The sequence below is a fragment of the Pholis gunnellus genome (genome assembly GCF_910591455.1).
Source record: "Pholis gunnellus genome assembly, chromosome: 11".
In the NCBI taxonomy this organism is placed as follows: domain Eukaryota; kingdom Metazoa; phylum Chordata; class Actinopteri; order Perciformes; family Pholidae; genus Pholis; species Pholis gunnellus.
Window position 1 is genome coordinate 14,260,901 of NC_136538.1, and position 18,986 is coordinate 14,279,886.

Consider the following 18,986-nt stretch of genomic DNA (forward strand, 5'->3'; position numbering starts at 1 on the left):
TTACTGTAAATGTGTCAGTACCGCATAATTATGCAACAACCTGCTCCACTGACAGGCTGTCGTCAATTAATCTGCTTGGGAACACCAACTGGGGGCTTCTACTGTATGTTGTAAGCTCTTCATCGTGCTGGTTGAACGTCTTTGCTGTAATTGCACTGACAGACATCCAGTGGTGGAAAAATTCTTAGCTAAAAGTTTAAAGTTTTACTACAATAGCACAGTATAGAAAGGTATATAATGTACATAAGTTTGAACATCAAAACATACTTAAAGTTCTAAAAGAAATGTACAGTCATTGATCTATTTGCATCACTTTAATGTCACATAAAAGTCAGGTTAACTAATAGACTGCTGTGAAAGAATGTCTTTTTTAATATTTTGTAATAATAATCTCAATCTGCAAAGTGAGTACTTTGCAAGTATTAAAGTTATACTTTCCACCACGGAACACATCAGGGTCATTTATACGGTCACAAGGAACATTGTCTTTCTTAGTAATGGTATAGGTAACATGCGTTGGCTGGATATTGTTGCTTTTTGGAAGATGAATAATACAAAAAAGAAAAATATTCTAGACAGTTTTCGTCCTTTATTAATCATCCAAGAATTGCTGGATATTTGTCAGTTATGTATTTATGTTAATTACTCTGTGGAAGATTACTTTCCTAAATTATAAACAGCAATTGGACTGACAAACAAATTGGATAACATTCGAACTGTTGAAGATTTACGTTATAATGAATGTACCATAATATAGAAACTCGGTCTGATAAAGTATCCCATATGTTTAAAAGGTCTAAAAAGCTTTTTAGAGCATCTTAAAGAAACACACTCCACTCTGACCCCAAGTCTGACATGCGTCAGTTGATAACATTAATTATTATCCTGTTATATACTAAAATCATATGCTACATTAAATAATACTATGACTGCTTGGTTTGTGAAACCTACTGTAAGAACGTTGATTATATGATAACCAGTATGTTATTGTGTGTTGTCTAACACTGTGGATAGACTATACATTTCAAAGTAATGCTGTTTTTAATCATATGTGAAGAAAAACACACTATTTGTAAAATGTATCATTATTATTTCCACTAGTTAAATTGCTAAATTAAATAGTCTTGGTCTGAGTCATCGAAGGGATTTTAATAACATTAAGCATAATCTAAACCAGGAATTTTTGTTTTAAACTCATTGTTAAGTAAATACCAATGACTAATTCTGACTTCTCTTATGTCTTTATATGCCACAGAGACTTCTGTCTTTATTTCATACGTAAATCTGCAGGCCAGAAGCATGTCGAGTTAAGCTACAGCCATAGACTAATCTCTAACTTGACGTGGGGGCTGTATTGAAGAATGGTCGCCTTGTTTAGGGGATTAGTGCAGTTCTGCTCTGAATACAGAGGTCACTCACGATTGTACAGAGCATGACGAGAGTGGCGTGCACACACTTTCATTGACAGGCGCCATAAACAAGGAAGGACACCTTCCCGACTGTCAGAGGTCAACCATCCAAAAACTGTGACGTGGATCCTCTGTTAGCTAATATCTGTCTATTTGGTTTGAAGCTCCTTAAATGACATTTCTTTGTAGGACTTTTTGTATTTAAATGAACCTGGAAACCAATAGAATATTTGGACATCACTAATGGCGTTTGCTTATAGAAAGCATTTCTTAAAATGAACTCAAAGGGAAAAGCATCCCCTACTCCATGAGAGAAGTAACATTCAATTTGAAAAAAACAACTAGAGAGAAATCCTGTGTTTGTTACAGAAGTAGCCAAGTCCAATGTCTTTGTGTTGCATTTAAGTGATATAATGAAACACTGCTGCACTTAGAAGTCCCGCCTGAGAGGAATTGTGTTGGACACTTTCAATTTAGTTTACTTTTCGGCAGCTTGAAAGTTAAGTTATTTTACAATGTTTTTTCGTTTGTTTTTACAACATGCCTATTCTCATTTGTCTTTGAAAAAATCCTTTACGAAACGCAACTGCAGAAACAATGGACAACAAATTTAGGACGGATATTTACAAGGGACAAAGGCTACCACTGTTCAAGACACAACATACAGTCACAGACTAGGTACCTGGAAGAAACCACCATGACAGTAAGTGTTTGTAGTTATTGCATGCTTAGTTTATTTGGACTTGTTCTCAATTTGAGGCACTTCAATCTTTTCCCCAGTGAGGAGCTGCCAGATGCCTCCTCTGTAGTTCTCATTTCCCAAAGCGTAGAGGAAGACATTGAAGGTTGGAGAGGTCTTAGCCAGTATAGGAGCCATCTGCAGAGACAGGTGCCAGCATGACAAGGTTGTTAATGCTTAGGAGGAGGAGATTATCGTGAAAATGCACTAGAATACAGTAATCAAGCATAATGGCTTGTTCGGCTAATTAGTTAAAGACACTTAGACTAGAATCTTTATGACAATATCAAAATCAAAATCATTCTAATTAAACAATCCCGGTGAAAACGATGCACCAATAGGTCTGAATTATAGTGGAGAGTTATTGTGTGCATCTTTGTGCTGGCTGTCCTTACCATCCTGAGCTTGGGGGAGACAAGGGTGGCGTTCTCCACAGCGGCGTAGAAACACAGGACGCCATAGGGTACCCAGCAGAACAGCATAGTCTTAAGAGGAGTGTTGGGGTTGAACTACAGAGGGAAAAGAGAGAAGAGAAGGAGGTACAAAACATGAATGATTACCAATCTAACAAATGGAGTGAAGGAGACAAAAATGCCTTGTGTCATGAGGTCCAGTCACACGCCTGGGAGAATAACTGTGTCTATGTTGAGACCATTCATGCTCAGCAGAAACAGCTAGCGAGTAAAGGGGCAGTTTGCTGTAATCCAGGGGTCAAAGTGTGAGTTTACACATTCAGAGATATATTTAACCTCTTAACATACAGGGTCCCCTGTTGTTGAGTAGCTTTAAGGTTGGAACAAACTATTTTATTCCACACTGTCTGATAGTATCATATATTCTGCATCCGCTTCTTTCAACTCTGCATTAAAGATAATGATGGTTGCACTAAGTGAACTATTCAACCCCACAACTTGTTTTTATGGCTGTACTTTCCATGAATTGGAAATATTCTAGCTGTCTCGTGTATCATATTATACACATTTGGCCGCTTTGGAAACTTTGGCAGCTCTAAAAATAAAAAATTGTTAAGTTTGTACTAAAGTTTAGTTTTGTCCTGACTATAGGAGTCCTACGCCTGAAGAGCCAGTTACAGAGGCATATAAGCATATTTATGAAGCGATATCAGACACAGCTTCTCACCAATTCTTGGCCATTGGACAAATCTGGACAACTGTATCTCTCCAGGTTTTTATGGCATACATTGTGTGTCCTTACACTACACAATTCCATTGCTCTGGTAGAGAGCATGGTGCCGCTACTCTGCAGCCTTTGTGCGTGTAATGAAAGTGTCTCCAGCCAACTCAGATGACTGTGAGTAATAGGGCTTTTGCAACATAAAGTGAGGCAACCTGATTTAGCCCCTGAGGAACTCCACTATTGAACTCCCCACTCACAGATACATTGTTCTTTTCAACACACACCAGCTACTGTCCGCATTCCCAACTGAAGCACCCGGTCTTCCCCCTGAGGCATTGACCTACATATGTCACAGCCTGCATGCTCTCCATTCACTGTCTGTTTGTCAGTCTAAATAAGGATGTGAGAAAGTTGTGCTGACTGGAAGAGATGAAATTGATGTTAATATAAAGAGGATTTCTATGATTTCTTCCAGTGATGGATAAAGTATTCATCTTTTTTTTTAAGTTAATGCACTAGTATCACACTGTAAAAATATTCAAAGTAAAATTCCTGCATTGTTACTTAAGTAAAATAATGTAAGCATAACCAGGAAAATGTAAGATAATTAAAACACATTTAAATAAAAGGGAAAGCAATAATTTGTTCAGCTGTACTTGTATATACTGTTGGGTAGTTCAATTTATAAGAAAATGTATTTTATAAGCTCATATGTTTTTGATGTAGAAATCTAAATTTGTAACTAAAGCTGTCATTTCTAAATTCTAGCAAGCATGAGATTCAATTTGGTTTTGGAGCAACTAAAGCAAAACAGAGTCAGTCTGTCTATGTCTAGATAGAATTACTATGCCAACTTAATTTTAAATCTTTGTGAATCACATTATACCTGTTGTTGGATTTCGTATGTTTTTTTTTAACTTACCCTGGGGTTGCCAGTCTTCTTGAATTTCTGTGCAATGGACTGGTAAGAGGACATGACAACAAACACCTGGATGGCCATGTTGAAGATGCTCATGGGGATCAAATAGGAAACATAGTTTCTGTGGAGAAAGAAATGCACATACGGCTGTAAAATCAGTATATACTAATCACAATGGGGGATAGAGTATGCAAAGACATCAATGTTTATCTTGATAGTGAAGAGTGTATGTGTGTACACAGTACCTGTCTCCCTTGGTATAGTCCAGAGTGCAGCAGGTCCTGAGGGGCTCGTAGTCGTACTCTCCCCAGCCAATGAGGGGCATGGCAGACCAGAAAGCAGTAAAGAGCCAGACAAATACAGCCAGAGTGATGGCGCTGCTCCACTGCAGCTTTGTCCCTGATGAAAGCAAGTTCAAAACATTCATCATGACATTTTCTAACACCTCCAAAAAAGGTCACACTACTGCAGAAGCACTTTGTTTTACCGTGTTAATACCACAGTAACTAGCTGTCTTATAAGCACAGAAAAATAGTGTGAACTGCAGGTGAGATGTTCAGTCACTTCCACTTCCCGCTGCGTATCCTGCTATTAATGATGGCTAAAAATAGCAATGGAGCTAAATTATTTCTGACCATGAGAAGAAATGTTTTTTACTCAACACACAAGTCTCCCAGGTTGCAGTTTTAACACCAAAAAACTGCAACTTGGGAAACAATGTTGGTTATCTTCACAAGCTATTTGGTCTTTATTCCTTCATGGCCATGGTCTGTGGCAAATTTAAAGACAACAGGCCACTTGTAACCAGCTGGTCTCTTCAGATTAGCAGGAGGTCTTAAAATCAGCTGGAGACCGAGAACAAAAACCTGCTGCAGTGTTTGATTGTGTGTGCGTTGTGTGTTGTGTGTGTGTGAGAGAGAGAGAGAGAGCCTGTGCTTCATGGGGTAGGGAAAGCAAAATGCATTTGGTTGTAACTGTGCATTTTACTCGGACTTACTAGTGCAGTACTGGTGGTATCTGTCCCAAGCGATGGCGGCTATGAAGTGGATGCTGGCGAGAGCTGTCACGAAGCCCTGGAAACCATGAGTCTGGCATCCGTCAGAGCCATAAGGCCAGTACCTTGAGACAAAGGGTGTGTTCATAAATATACTAATGTATTCATCTAAAAAGAATAAGTAACAATTTACCAAATACACTAAAACTGATTGAGGTACGCAATCCATGAATTTACTATTTTAGATTATGGTAATAAACAATAATAGGAGGCTATAAATAAATGAAAATATATATAATCACTAGGCTGGTGAACACTGAGAGCAGCATATTTCATCTCGTAATTACAGTTTGACATTTAACCTTTATTCAGCAGTGTATTGACCGCTCCCCCTCCCCTTTACAACACTGATTGTACCTCCCGGTATCGATTATACAGCTCCGTGTAGATTCGTCTCGGGAACAGGTAGCCAGGTAGTATTTGCTCAATAAATCTCCCATGATATTCATTATTTAAGGGGGTGGTTACATCACTGACCTCAGGAAGCTGGAGAAAGCGGCGACGGTGGCGTTCATAGAGATGCCAATATCTGCCATCGCTAAGCTGAACACTAGGAAATTGCTGGGGGTCCTTAGCTCTCTCACTTTGAGGAAAGCAACGATTGTCACCGCATTTAGAAAGAAGCCCAGCAGACCTTTGGTGGAACAGAAATAAACAATCATGAATGAAGGCAGTGTGCGGCGGTGAATGGAAACCAGTGCGCACAGCGATGCTTATTGCGTCACATGCAGCACCGTGGCATTTCATAAACATGCTCCTTTCAAACATCGCAGCCATGCATTTTGTTAACAGATTGTACGTGTAGGTTAATGTGCGAGTCTTAAGAGAAAGCTACAGTCTTTGCCTCCTTCCACCTAGTGTCAGTGACCGGGTGGCGTCAGGTCCTGCCATAGGTTAACGTTACTCAGCGGGTGCAGCCCCTCGAATCCTCGCAGTAGTTTTTTGGCTGATTTCCAACACAAAAGAGAAACACTCACCCTCCACCAGCAGACAAGATCCCAGTGAAAACACATCGAAGTCGGTGAAGCCGTCCGGTAAAGGGTAAGACGAGACCATCCTGAAGTCGAATTGATACAACAAAGTGTCAAAGACTTTTCACTCCTCCCAACCCGCTCGTTTACGATGTGCCTCTATCTGGCTGAGAGACGGCTTTTAAAGGGGCATTTCACGTGAAAAGGATGCACTTCATTATGTAAAGCCCACGCACTCTCTGTCGCCCCAATCCGTGCAGGAATGTCTTAATGAACATAACCGCTCAAACCTCAACCCTTAATGCGTATTTAGCCACCGCAACAGTAAGCCCTCAATTAGTTACACAACAAGCCTTTGTGTCTCTGCGTCCGCGGGTGAGGATGCAGCCGCGGCCAATGTCAAAGGACGAGACGCAACGACGCGTTTGATGCAGCTCACAGCGTTGAGTCGCTTTAAGGAGACACAACAGGTGTCTGCAGAGATCCAGCCTCCCGTCATATCAGAACTACACTCACATTTTAAGGAGAAGACACAACCCTCCAACCACAACATCATACGTTTCCCCTCCATTAACACCAACAATAATAACACCATTATTCTTGGACGTCCATGTTCTTGCCAAAGGCTGTGCATGAATGTTATATATATATGTTTGTGTGTGAATAAGTGTAAAGACACATGGTGTCTTATCAGTTTATATTAAAATAAAATGCTTGTGATGTGTTTCAATTCATTGCAGTAACCCTGCCCATTCGCTGATTAATGACACAAAGGGATTAATGTGACACTACAGAGGATCAATGTGAGTACTGTTGATCTGTATCTTTTTTTAATCCTTTGTCCCATATGGTATAGGCTCTGTTTTGACTTGTGGATGTGAAACTGGGCAGTTTCACATCCACACATTTTTTTCTTTGTATGGAATAAAACATTTGATAGATTCACTAACCTCAAGAGATTAAACCAATATGGCATCTGCCTGGAATGACAGAGGACAACACAAAATTGCCCTTTTGGAACCGCAGACACAACGTGTCAAAAGAAGCTTGGTTCAGTCTGGAGTTTTCTGTGTGATAAGGGATAAATGTGTAGAATAAAAGCATGTGTTCCAATAAGCGTAACAAGTATGACATGAAATCCAGCCGTCATCTCCACCCTTCAATGCATTTGTCACGTTTCAGTTGCGACATAATTTGCAGCTTTTCATGCCAAAGGGATAGAGGGGACACAAGCCTAACATTGTGTTGCTGACGTCTCTCTTAGTCTCAGGATTATAAGATCAGAAATCTTGGGAAATATAAGTGAAAATGTATGAAAAGTGCTTAATAATATGGAATGCCAATGGTCAAGATCCATCATATATAATATATATTTTTAAATATTTGGACACTTTACATCCCACTAAAAACAAATGGCTCCAAACAACAACAAAAAACCCCTGTGACCTTGGTTGACCCAAACATTAAGTGTGCAGTTGTCACTTTGTTTGCATACTTCTTCCTTTTTTTGGTCCAAATTTACCATCTTACAATTGGTTACACTAAAAATATAAATAAAATAATGCTTTAACAAATCAACAAACATTCCATACCATTCAAAAATATCCTCAAAAGTGTAAAGAAATACTGTCACAAATAAATGTATACAATGTTTTTTGACCTTTTCTGCTCAAACTCTAACGTTTGATCTGACAACTCCTGCTTCATATTAATAATGATAGTGTATGATACAGCAAACACTCCCAAATCCCATTTATTCTAATTTTACTTCTGTTCTTATGAGACCTTTTGCACACTAAGGATGACATTGCACTTCAAATAAGGTCCATTCTTCTAGTTCATACACTGTAAATGGGGCAGCTTTATTGGATTCAGTAAATGAGATTAACTACTTGCATTGCAATATGGAATGTTTAAGATTTTCAACATGAGGGAACATGATCGCTCAACATGTTTAGAGCCTCAACACAGACCAGAAAGGTTGTAAAATCACTGATCAACCTGTGGTTTGAATGGATTTTAAAACAAAAGAGTGAAATAACTCTTTAGTAAAGGGCAAAGAAGGAAAAGTTGAATATATCCATATGTCGCACATAATTCAGTAACTATTATTGTCATTATCAATCTATAGGATGTATTAATCTCTATCAAACTTGTTTGACCTGGCACTGTGGTGAAATGTGAGTCAGATGCAATGTTGCTTCTTTGTTCAAACACATTAAAGAGTGTTTCGTGTGTTTCGTCAGATCTTCAAGCCAGAGTCGGCACACTTTGCAGTGCCAGCCAAGTGTAACACTAAACCTCCAGCATGATGCAATACAAGGGGAAACACAAGGAACAGGTGCCAAGTAACACATGGATTTATCAACACACAAACTTTACAATGGGAGGTATTTTCCTCTAGCAGTGTTGGAATAACTGGGTTAATGAGGGGAAATCTAAAGGCCACTGAGTCTCTTTCACTCAAACTGATAAACATACATTTCTTACTTATTTTAGTCGTTTTCTTTATTTTGATATTTTGTGTTGGTTTATAAAATACTACTTTGTTTCCTGTTGATGAATAGTCTACATGCGTAATTGTTGTGCAAATACATAAATGGGATGAAGAGGGGGTGCCAAAAGGAGTACAACTTTTAAGAATGGGTATTTTCTTTGATGAGACATTATGCAGGAAATTGTTTGCTTCATTTTTGGAAATATCTTGTCAGTGGTTCAGGCCCCAACTGTAGAGTAATTTTCTTTTCTCTTACTTTACATGAAAAAAAGGATTTTCATATTATTGTTTTTACATCAAAGTCTCTATATCTGCATTCTAACTGCAGTGATATTCGTTGTTTTGTGATAAAAAAAAATACATTTTAAAAAAGGACTGCGGATTAAGGAAATGTTAAATGAGCATCTGTGCGATGGTCTCAAGGTAGGAGCCGCAGGCTGGGATAAAGGGGCCACCTTGTGGTAGAACATAGTGCTGTCCATTTACAGATTAACAGTCACGGCAGGGCTCATATGAACAAGCTACATTTGAGGGAAAGAAAAAATCCAAACATCACAGTGGATTATGACCATTTCGGAAGTGTTTTTCTGTGATAATAAATAGGGACGTCTCTGCTCAGCCTATCGGATTCCGGGATGCAATACGCATCCAAATGAAAAGAACGCCAGTCCTTTCGCTAATCCCTGTCTATCCTTTTTATCTCGGGACTCATAGCAGTCCGATCACTATGGGACAGCGAAGCGGTGGGACAAAGCAATGCGGATGATATTCCTGTAAATGAGAGAAAAAAGCAAGTCTGTTTGACTTCAGTGGGCGCAAACTGGGCGCATGTAGCCAAGCTGCGTATGCGTAAAAGTGGGCCAAAATGTTCCTCGTCCTGCTCCTGGGGCTCTACGCGGCCACAGGTGAACTTCTCTCCCCAGTGAGCTCCTGCCCGTCGCAGTGCAGCTGTTTTTACCACAACTTGAGTGATGGATCAAAGGCCAGGTAAGGAAGATGTCCAAGAAAACATTAGCCTACTTCATATAAAAACACATTATAAAGTGTTCTGGCAGACTTGCATCTTTTGATAGGGTATTGTCTAGTCGTTATATGAGAACAGATGTTTGCATAGAGGTGAACACGTGTACAAAAGATAATTCAGCGAGTGCATGTCGGTCCAATTTTATTTAATGCAGGATTATCTTCAAAGGCACTTTCAACCTCCCCATCAATGCGTTTTATGCGACTTTGGATAGTTTGGATGGATCAGTGGAAATCAGTATTTTTTCAGAATTATTAGCCTCAGCATTTTTTATGCTTATGAATTTACCCCATATGTTTGTATCCTCTAGACTTCAAAACCTTCATATCAGAATGTAATGCTAATTTCTAATTAATTTCTATATTTTTCATTTACTTTGTTAACAATGTTCTTAAATGCGTAATTTGGGTCGGATGATTTGGAGGTGAACAAACATTCTCCAATGATGTCTCCCTTTTAGGAGCGTGATTTGCAATGATCCCGAGATATCTCTTGTGCCTGTCGGGTTTCCTGTTGACACGTCCAAGCTGCGGATTGAGAAGACGGCCATCCAGCGGATACCGAGCGAAGCCTTCAACTACCTCTCCAGTCTGGAATTCCTGTGGATGTCTTTCAACACGCTGTCCGCCTTGAGCCCGGACAGTTTCCGGGGACTGCTCAACCTGGAGGAGCTTCGTCTGGACGGGAATGCCCTCACCGCCTTTCCCTGGGAATCTCTCATGGATATGCCCAGTCTCAGACTTCTCGATTTGCACAACAATCAGCTCCCCTCTCTGCCAGCGGAGGCCACCACTTACATCAAAAACCTCACCTACTTGGATCTGTCCAGCAACAGCTTGCTGACCCTGCCGACCGAGGTGCTGTCCACCTGGCTGGCGGCGAAACCTGTGCAAGGTCCAGAGAGCTCCAAGATGATACTTGGTAAATCCCCTAAAACTTCCGTCGTGGTTTACGCCTGCCTCAGTTCACAATACCAAAAATACCACAGCGCTGTCAAGCACTGTGCATAAAGAAACGTTAATTAATTTTGCACAAAGCAGCGTCGTTGAACAGCAGCTGGACAAAACAGCTTCATTTGATGTATGGTAAGGGTAGGTCGGTAGTACTTAATACAATTTGCTCCATTAATATTTGAAGATGATATTTTTCTTTGAAAAACGATGTAACATAATTAGCATTTAGAGACCAAAGTAACACATTATTTTAATGCTATTTAACATTTCTAAGTCAAACAGTCTATAAATGGTTTGCAATGCAGACCACTCTTGTGAGCAGATATAGGATGTAAGTGTTTATTAACATGTTTTTTAACAGCTCCTGCTGACACTTATTTCATATCTATCTATCTGTGTGGAAAATTAAAAAAAATATTTTACTCTTACTCATCTTAATCCATTATCTTACTCAGAACAGTGGACAGCTGTTCCAGGGTCAGCTCTAAAGGACAGGAGGGTGAAATGACAGCAAGACCTGACCTTGGACACTAGTCTGCTGACACCATCATCATCATCATCATCATCATGATCATCATCATCATCGTTGTAGTCATGGCCATGATGTAGTTTATGAATTAAATGTTAATCCTCTTACAGGATTAACATCTTTACATCCACACCGGCCATCTGCAGGCTGGTCTATCACTCTGCACACAGCTGGATGCTCGTCTTCCTTCTGTAACCTCACATGTGCCCTCACCATCAGGTCTGCATGACAACCCCTGGGTGTGTGACTGTCGGCTCTACGACCTGGTCCAGTTCCAGAAGTCTCCGACTCTTTCAGTGGCATTCATTGACACGAGGCTGAGGTGTTCAGCACCGGAAAGTGTATCAGGGGTCCTGTTCAGTGACGCAGAGTTGCGGCGCTGTCAGCTCCCACGTATCCACACAGCAGTGGCACGAGTCCGGAGCGCTATTGGGAACAATGTGCTGCTCCGCTGTGGCACCATTGGAGTCCCCATCCCAGACCTGTCATGGCGCAAGGCAGATGGGCGACTCCTTAATGGAACAGGTGAGTCTTTCTCTGTGTGTTGTGACTGAGATAAGATGCTTTTTTATGCACTGTAGTGCTGCTGTTAATTAAACAGAAAGCTAACAGTGGAGTTAGTGAGGTTGTAAGTCTGACTGACAGCTATGGCTACAGCAATGAGTTATGCAACACTGCTGATGACCATTGCAACATTGTGTAATCACTTGCACATCGATGAAAGGGGATATTTCTCATATTTAAATTTTCTCTCTCATTGCCCTTTTGTAACCATTTTGTAATGATCATATTCTCCCCTCTCGGCCACCATAGTCCAGCAGGAAACCTCAAAGGAGGGAATCACCTGGTCCATCCTCCGTGTCCCAGCTGTGTCCTATCGGGATTCAGGGAAATACATCTGCAAGGCCACTAACTATGCTGGGAACGCTGAAGCTGTCATTTCTCTCATTGTCTCTAACTCACCAAAACCAGAAGGGAATCAAACCAGCAATGACAAGAAAGCCAAAGTCAAGAAACCCAACCCGGTGGGCAAAGCTGCCTACCAGGAGAAACTGGTAGCAAGATATGTGGTTCCAACCTCCACACCTTCATCACAGCCTGCCCTTGATCCAGGCCTTCCACCTGGTCTTGGTCCTGATCCTGGACTAGCCAGTTACAGCCTAGCTGACAGAGCAACCCCCGGGCCTGCCACCTCCTCCAACCCAGATGCGCTGCTGGATCTGGAGAAGACTAATCTAAGCAACCTGGCGGCCAACACGTCATCGCTGCAGCAGGACCCGGACAGGGTGGTCCGCTCAGTAAAGGTGGTGGGTGACACAGACAATACAATTTATTTGAACTGGAGAGCCCCTAAGGCCAAGAACACAACAGCATTTAGTGTGCTGTATGCTGTGTTTGGAGAGAGGGACATGAGGAAGATCAATGTTGGGGCGGGACAGAACCGTGTTACCATCAACGGGCTGGTGCCCAGGACCAAGTACATTGCCTGTGTGTGTGTGAGGGGGCTGATCCCCAAGAAAGAGCAGTGCGTCATATTTTCCACTGATGAAGCAGCCAGTGCCACTGGGACCCAGAGGTTGATTAATGTGATTGTGATCACAGTGGCCTGTATAATTGCGGTCCCGCTCACTGTCATCGTGTGCTGTGGGGCTCTGAAGAGACGCATTCAGAAGTATTGGGGAAAGAAATCCAAGGACATCCAAGATTCATACGTGACCTTTGAAACGCTGTCGCCTGGCACGAAGGCCAAAGGGCTCGAGGGCGAGTATTTGAACAGACTGAACCCAGAGGAGTCCAACAGGCTGCTGTCAGCCCGCTCCAGCTTGGACTCTGAGGCAACAGCTAAGATAGAGGGACAGCCTAACGAGTACTTCTGCTGACATCATGCTCCAGCTCCGGCTCCTGCTCCACACCATCTTCCTCGCACGTACCTGCATCCATGTCCCGGTCAGACCGCTAACACCCATCCGCATCCATGTCCCGTTCAGACCGCCAACACCCGTCCTCATCCATGTCCCGGTAAGACCGCTAACACCCATTCGCATCCCCATCACCACCCCCATCTCCATCCACATCCGTATCCGTATCCCCATCACTGCCCGTACTCTCACTCTCAGCAACATCCTGACATCAGTCCCCATCCCACACGCTCCCGTACGCCCACACCATGGGATTCCCCCCCACCCGTCCCTCCTCGCTGGATCATGCCACCAACTCCACCGCCACAGAGATCCACCTTCTATCAAAGGACTTTTGCACGCTGCACTATAATGGAAATATCAGTTTAGAGGAATATTTAACATCATAATTAACTTAGTTTTTTTCAGACATTTGTAGAATATTTAATGTTTCTTACAGATAGAGTGAAACTCACTTCACTGACATACATGTGTGCATAAATGAATAACAAAGACAACGTGTGCACATGCTTTTGTGTCTAAAAGAATGTTTTGATCACTAAGCCTGTAAGAAAAAACATGTCTAAAAGCTGAAAGAGCAGAGCAATTGTTGTAAACTATTTTTCATCTCACTTGCATGGCCCAGCGAAGAAACCTCTGCAACCTGATCTGACTTAAAGGGAACTCATTGGTAGATACTCTATTGTTTATATCATTAATGTATGTGTATGAATTGTATATACTTTACTGCATGATGTACACTTACATATACAGTTAAGTCTGTGCCTCTGTATATATCTGTCATTTGTTCTCAGAGAAGATATAGACATAGGCATGGTTCAACACTCTGGTGTGTGGAGGAAAGCTGGAGCTGGAGAGAAGTACAGAAAGGACTGAACTATGACACAATGTAAATAGGGTAGAAATGATGCTAAATGAAATGTTAAACGATTTCTATTCCCAGCAGTGAGACACATACTGAAATATCTTTATGTACATGTTTTGTGCCACCATCATTACCCTTTTAAATGTAGATCTATTCATTCCAATGATATTATTTGAATAGTTGAATAAACTTTTATATACATATCCAGTTGGTGCTTTGTCTTGTTTCATCACACCGTGTTGATAGATATTAATTTCAAAAGGATGATACAGATTATACTCTTTATTTTATTTATGTGGCTGGTTTGAACAAACGTATTCCATGGAATGAGTTCAGTATTTGCCATCTCTTGACAGTCAGTGTCTGTCTCAGGTAGTCTGCGACTTACGACTTTCTGATAAGTCCCCCTAAAGGGTTTGTAAGTTGTGACAGCTTTATTATTGCTAATAAGAAATGTACCAACAATTGATATATCGGTCATAAAGGTACTGACAATAACAACTTCAAGGTTGTCTGCCTGTGAAAAATCCACCAGATTTCCCAGCAGGACTGTTCTCTTTATGGCTCTTTAATTCATCAATAAAACCATGGACCAGTTATTTTCTGAGAAAACATGCAGAGAATCTTGACCAAAATTAAATTATTAATAACGTATTAACTTGTATAGCTGCATACTTGATGGCTGATTAGAGAGTGGAACTTGCAGGTATTTATTAATGGATTTTAAACTTTTATAATTGGCAACTCAGACATTTGTTCTTATTAATAGCATATAAGTGATTCATAAGCATTTATAGATGAATCGATACAAACAATTCATAAAGATCGACATAGCAACATAGAGGGTCAAACCTGCTCACACTGTCCTGGTGTTGATCATGCGTGTCTCCACAAAGAATTAGACACCACTTAGGTACGTCAGGGATTAGACTTAATAGGCTTCACTCGTCTGCCGCACTCGACATGTCTCGAGCACGAATGTAGCCCTCAATTTTATGAAATTTCGCGGACTATGGACATAATTTGTTGCCTGCTAGTTATTGCTTTGTTTAACATCCAGGCGTACGAAACGTATCCTCAATGTTTACGTGGGTGCAGCTGCGTAGAAGACCGCCATGGAAGGTAAGACCTGATTCATGCAGTCAAAAGCTTCACCATGGCAGACGCTATTTGTAATCTTTTAAATGTGTCAGTGGGTGGCGGAAAATGAGTCAAGGACATATGGTTACATGAAAGTGCATATCTTATATTGTTTTAAAAAGGGCTAGATGGAGGTCTGTAGCTCCAATTTGTGGCCCTATCTATTGTTTTTATAAAGGATAGATAGCTAGATATAGATAGCTAGATAGCTAGATAGATAGATAGATAGATAGATAGATAGATAGATAGATAGATAGATAGATAGATATATGGATACTTTATTCCACACTACATACCCAAATGTTCAATTAAACTCTTCCTTTTATTCGTAGGTCGCTCATATGTATGGAGGAGAGTGCGTTTGGGGCCATACCAGAGAACCTTCCAGATGATATGACCAAAATACGAATAGAAAAATCTCACTTTACTGAAATACCCAGAGGGGCATTCTCACAGACGCCCGCCTTGGAAAACTTGTGGTTAAACTTCAACGATATCACAGTGATCAACTCAAAGGGTCTGGAGGGTTTGGGGAACTTAACCGAGCTCCGTCTGCAAGGGAACAAGCTCCGTTCAGTACCATGGACAGCGTTCGAAAACACGCCGGCCCTGAAGATCCTGGACCTGAAGCACAACCAGCTGGACGTCCTGCCCGAGCATGCTTTGAAATTTTTGCCAGATCTGACTTACTTAGACTTATCCTTCAATCGGCTTACGGTCATATCGAAGGAGGTTTTCCAAAATTGGCCTCTCTACCAGAAAGTACAGAACACGGAGGAGCAGGAGGGGGCCGCTTTCGGACCGAACGTCGTCCTCGCGCTCCACGACAACGCGTGGGTCTGCGACTGCCGCCTGAAGGGCTTCGTGGAGTTCATCAGATCCCTGAGCCCCCCTATTATACTAATGAACTCCTACTTGACCTGCTCAGGGCCGGAATTTAAGGCGGGCAAGTTCTTCCATGAGGTAGAGCTGCAGGCGTGCGTGAAGCCCATCGTCTCCACCCCGTCCTCCAACATCAGCGTGCCACAGGGCGCAAACCTCACCCTGCGCTGCATCGCCAAGGCCCGGCCAGACCCCGCGGTGTGGTGGACATATGGTCTGAAGATAATCAGAGGATTTCATGGTAAGAGTGTGATGTCCACGACATGTCATCCACACACACCCGGAGTGATATCTTGTGGTAAATTAGATACTTAAATACGGTTTAATCGCAGACTTTATAACCCCTCTTTAAAATGAGGAGATCTAAATCTGGATATTGGCCCACCGCGATAATCACCACTGATTCTCTCAATCTGCACACCATCAGTGTTGATTAAGAGTGTTGGAGATTATAGTGCACTATAGCCTACCTAATGTCAGCCGTGTTGGGCTATACTGTTTAATTAAGTAAAAATCTGCGTCATCAGACTTAATATTTAGAGTGCCGTGCACTGCAGATCACTGCGAGTAAACCGTTCATCATGAACACATAACCAGGCCGCTGCTGCCTCTAGTGTCCATGCTATCACTATCACCATGTGTTGCTAACAGTGATGCACCTAAAAAAAAGATTTGGGGTCGAGTAGCTGCAAACTTAAGTAAAAGTACTTTTACACACATTAAGAACCAAATAAAAAATAGTCCTCAAAATACAACATCATCACTACACTTTTAAACAAAGTATTCTTTATAAAGAGCTTATACGTTGTAGCTCCTTGCTTTATAATACATGATTCATTAATGCTTTTTATAATTCAGTTATAAGCAAGATTAGGAAATATCCCCCTCGCTTGGAGTCATTAATAGTCAGGTAATTTAAAAGTAATGAAAAAGAGTAACACTTGCCTCATAGGCCATCACGTCTACAGTTATAAGTGTGAATAAGTAATTCATAAAGGATTGTTGGGTAAGCCGATAGCAAAAGCTAGTAAGTCATTTGAAATTGTTAATGTTAATAAATCATTAATCAAGGATTTGCCCATGTACACTTTAAATATTAGCCAGTTAATAAATGCATTTTGTTCAGCTGTTTCCAGAAAGTCACAGGTTAAATGGTCCATGGGAGTGGCCTTTCTGATGAATTAAAAAGCTTCATGAATTCTTATCTTATTAATTGATAAACTGGTCTTTGTTTAGATCTTGAAGTTACATAATTCACCCATAAAGCCATTAATTACAACTGCTCACTGCCGTCTTGTTCCCACTCTTTTCGACCATACCTTCTCCTGTTAGATAATTAGTTACATTTATACAAAGACAACATTTTCAGCCTTCATTTCTTAAGTGTGATCACAAATTTTCTATGTAATTATATCAGATTTAAATCAACTGCACCGGTGAGAAAACATTTTTCTGCTATATTTTTCTTATGTTATATTATGCATGGAGCATGTAACGATTATCCCCAAAAGAGATAATCCCCCCTAACATATTTATTAGATCTTAAATAATTACCCACTATGTTGACAATTAACTCATACATCTCAGAATATAAGCTGCCTGAATTTGGTGAAATAATTTGTATTCAACTTGATATGTGGAAAAATGTATTTAGATAATGAACAAAATTAGTTTTCCCAAACTGAGATTTATTGTCTAATCTTGCATGTTCTTTAAAAATGGATATCCATGTTTTCCTCCCAGAGTCTCAGGAAAGAGTGGATGAAAACATCATCAGATCCCTCCTGGTGATCCCCTCTCTGCATGCTGCTGACCGTGGTGTCTACACCTGCACTGCCGTCAACTTCATTGGAAACTCCTCTGTCAGCGTCCTCCTGGACGTCCACTCTCCAGACGGCTCCCAGTCACCAGTCCTCTATGACAAACCGGTTCCACCTGCTGCCAGGGATGAAAACGTCTACATTGACATCCACATTGCCAAACAGACTGTCCGTGGTATTACCATTGAGTGGTACGCCGCTTTGGACCACCCTGCAGAAACATGGTTCACCATCCACTTTGGCAGCGCAGGCAATGATAAGAAAGAAATGATCTTCATCGGCCCTGGGATTCACTCTTACTCCGTCTCTGATCTGATGTCTGCTACCAAATATGAAATCTGTGTAACCCTTAAGAACCAGGCACCACGTAATGGCCAGTGCATTGTGTTTGTAACAGGAAGTGACATTACTGAAATGGAGCAGAGGGAGAAGCTGATACATATAGTGGTTATAGTTTTAGCCATGGTGCTGGCGGTCCCTATAGGTATGTGTGCCTGCACCACCGACACTAAGTTTGCCTGCCTGGAGGGTATCATGGAGTCCTGGAAGAACCGACGGAGAGAGAGGAGCTCTTCCAGGATGGAGCGGGAGAGGCAGGGCACCTTCGACAGCCTGCAGGCTGCCAGCGACGAGGGCCTGGTTAATAAAGACTCCAGTGAAGACCGGAAGGTGAGGAGAAGGTCAGATGACAGACAGCATAAAGGCAAAGCCGACCACAGCAGACTCACAGCTGAACTGTATTAAATTACTAGTTGTGAAGCCAACAAGGTAAAACATGAAACTGACCTTGTAATAGACCAATGTCTCACTCTGTATCAGTTATTTTTGTAAAATAGGATAGAACAAATAGATCTGCTGTATGACACTGATTTTAATACTTATAAGTTCAATAGTCAGAAGAATGATCAAGTTGTCTGCCTTGGTTTTAATCTCATCTCTCCCTCTGTTCTAGGCTGCGGAGTTTGTTGCAAAGATGTGAAAGATGACCGTTATGTCAAGAGTATTATTCAAGGGTTTGCACCTGTTTGCTGCTTTTTCCTGTCTTAAATATTACATTTTTGTCTTGTTATCATATGTTAAAATTTCAATTGTCACACAAATTGCTGCTATATATAAAACCTCTGATTG

The 18,986-nt window shown here is 41.2% G+C and overlaps 3 protein-coding genes across 3 annotated transcripts; 2 read left to right on the top strand and 1 right to left on the bottom strand.

Annotated features, from left to right (window-relative positions):
• Positions 1 to 2,142: 2,142 nt before the first annotated feature.
• On the bottom strand, positions 2,143 to 6,314 carry rgra (retinal G protein coupled receptor a; the record flags this gene model as incomplete). The annotated part of the gene is made up of 7 exons (XM_079169265.1): positions 2,143 to 2,286; positions 2,544 to 2,657; positions 4,208 to 4,325; positions 4,450 to 4,603; positions 5,202 to 5,323; positions 5,736 to 5,892; positions 6,236 to 6,314. 7 exons carry the CDS (start codon positions 6,312 to 6,314, stop codon positions 2,143 to 2,145), a joined length of 888 nt encoding a protein of 295 aa, XP_079025391.1.
• A 3,277-nt stretch (positions 6,315 to 9,591) lies between these two features.
• Positions 9,592 to 13,112, top strand: lrit1a (leucine-rich repeat, immunoglobulin-like and transmembrane domains 1a; the record flags this gene model as incomplete). Its single annotated transcript, XM_079168591.1, has 4 exons — positions 9,592 to 9,713; positions 10,211 to 10,671; positions 11,452 to 11,757; positions 12,046 to 13,112. The coding sequence occupies 4 exons, from the start codon at positions 9,592 to 9,594 to the stop codon at positions 13,110 to 13,112; spliced, it is 1,956 nt and encodes a 651-aa protein (XP_079024717.1).
• Positions 13,113 to 15,028: 1,916 nt separating this feature from the next.
• lrit2 (leucine-rich repeat, immunoglobulin-like and transmembrane domains 2) lies at positions 15,029 to 18,602 on the top strand (the record flags this gene model as incomplete). Its single annotated transcript, XM_079168695.1, has 3 exons — positions 15,029 to 15,138; positions 15,489 to 16,279; positions 17,782 to 18,602. 3 exons carry the CDS (start codon positions 15,029 to 15,031, stop codon positions 18,600 to 18,602), a joined length of 1,722 nt encoding a protein of 573 aa, XP_079024821.1.
• Between the last annotated feature and the right edge of the window lie 384 nt (positions 18,603 to 18,986).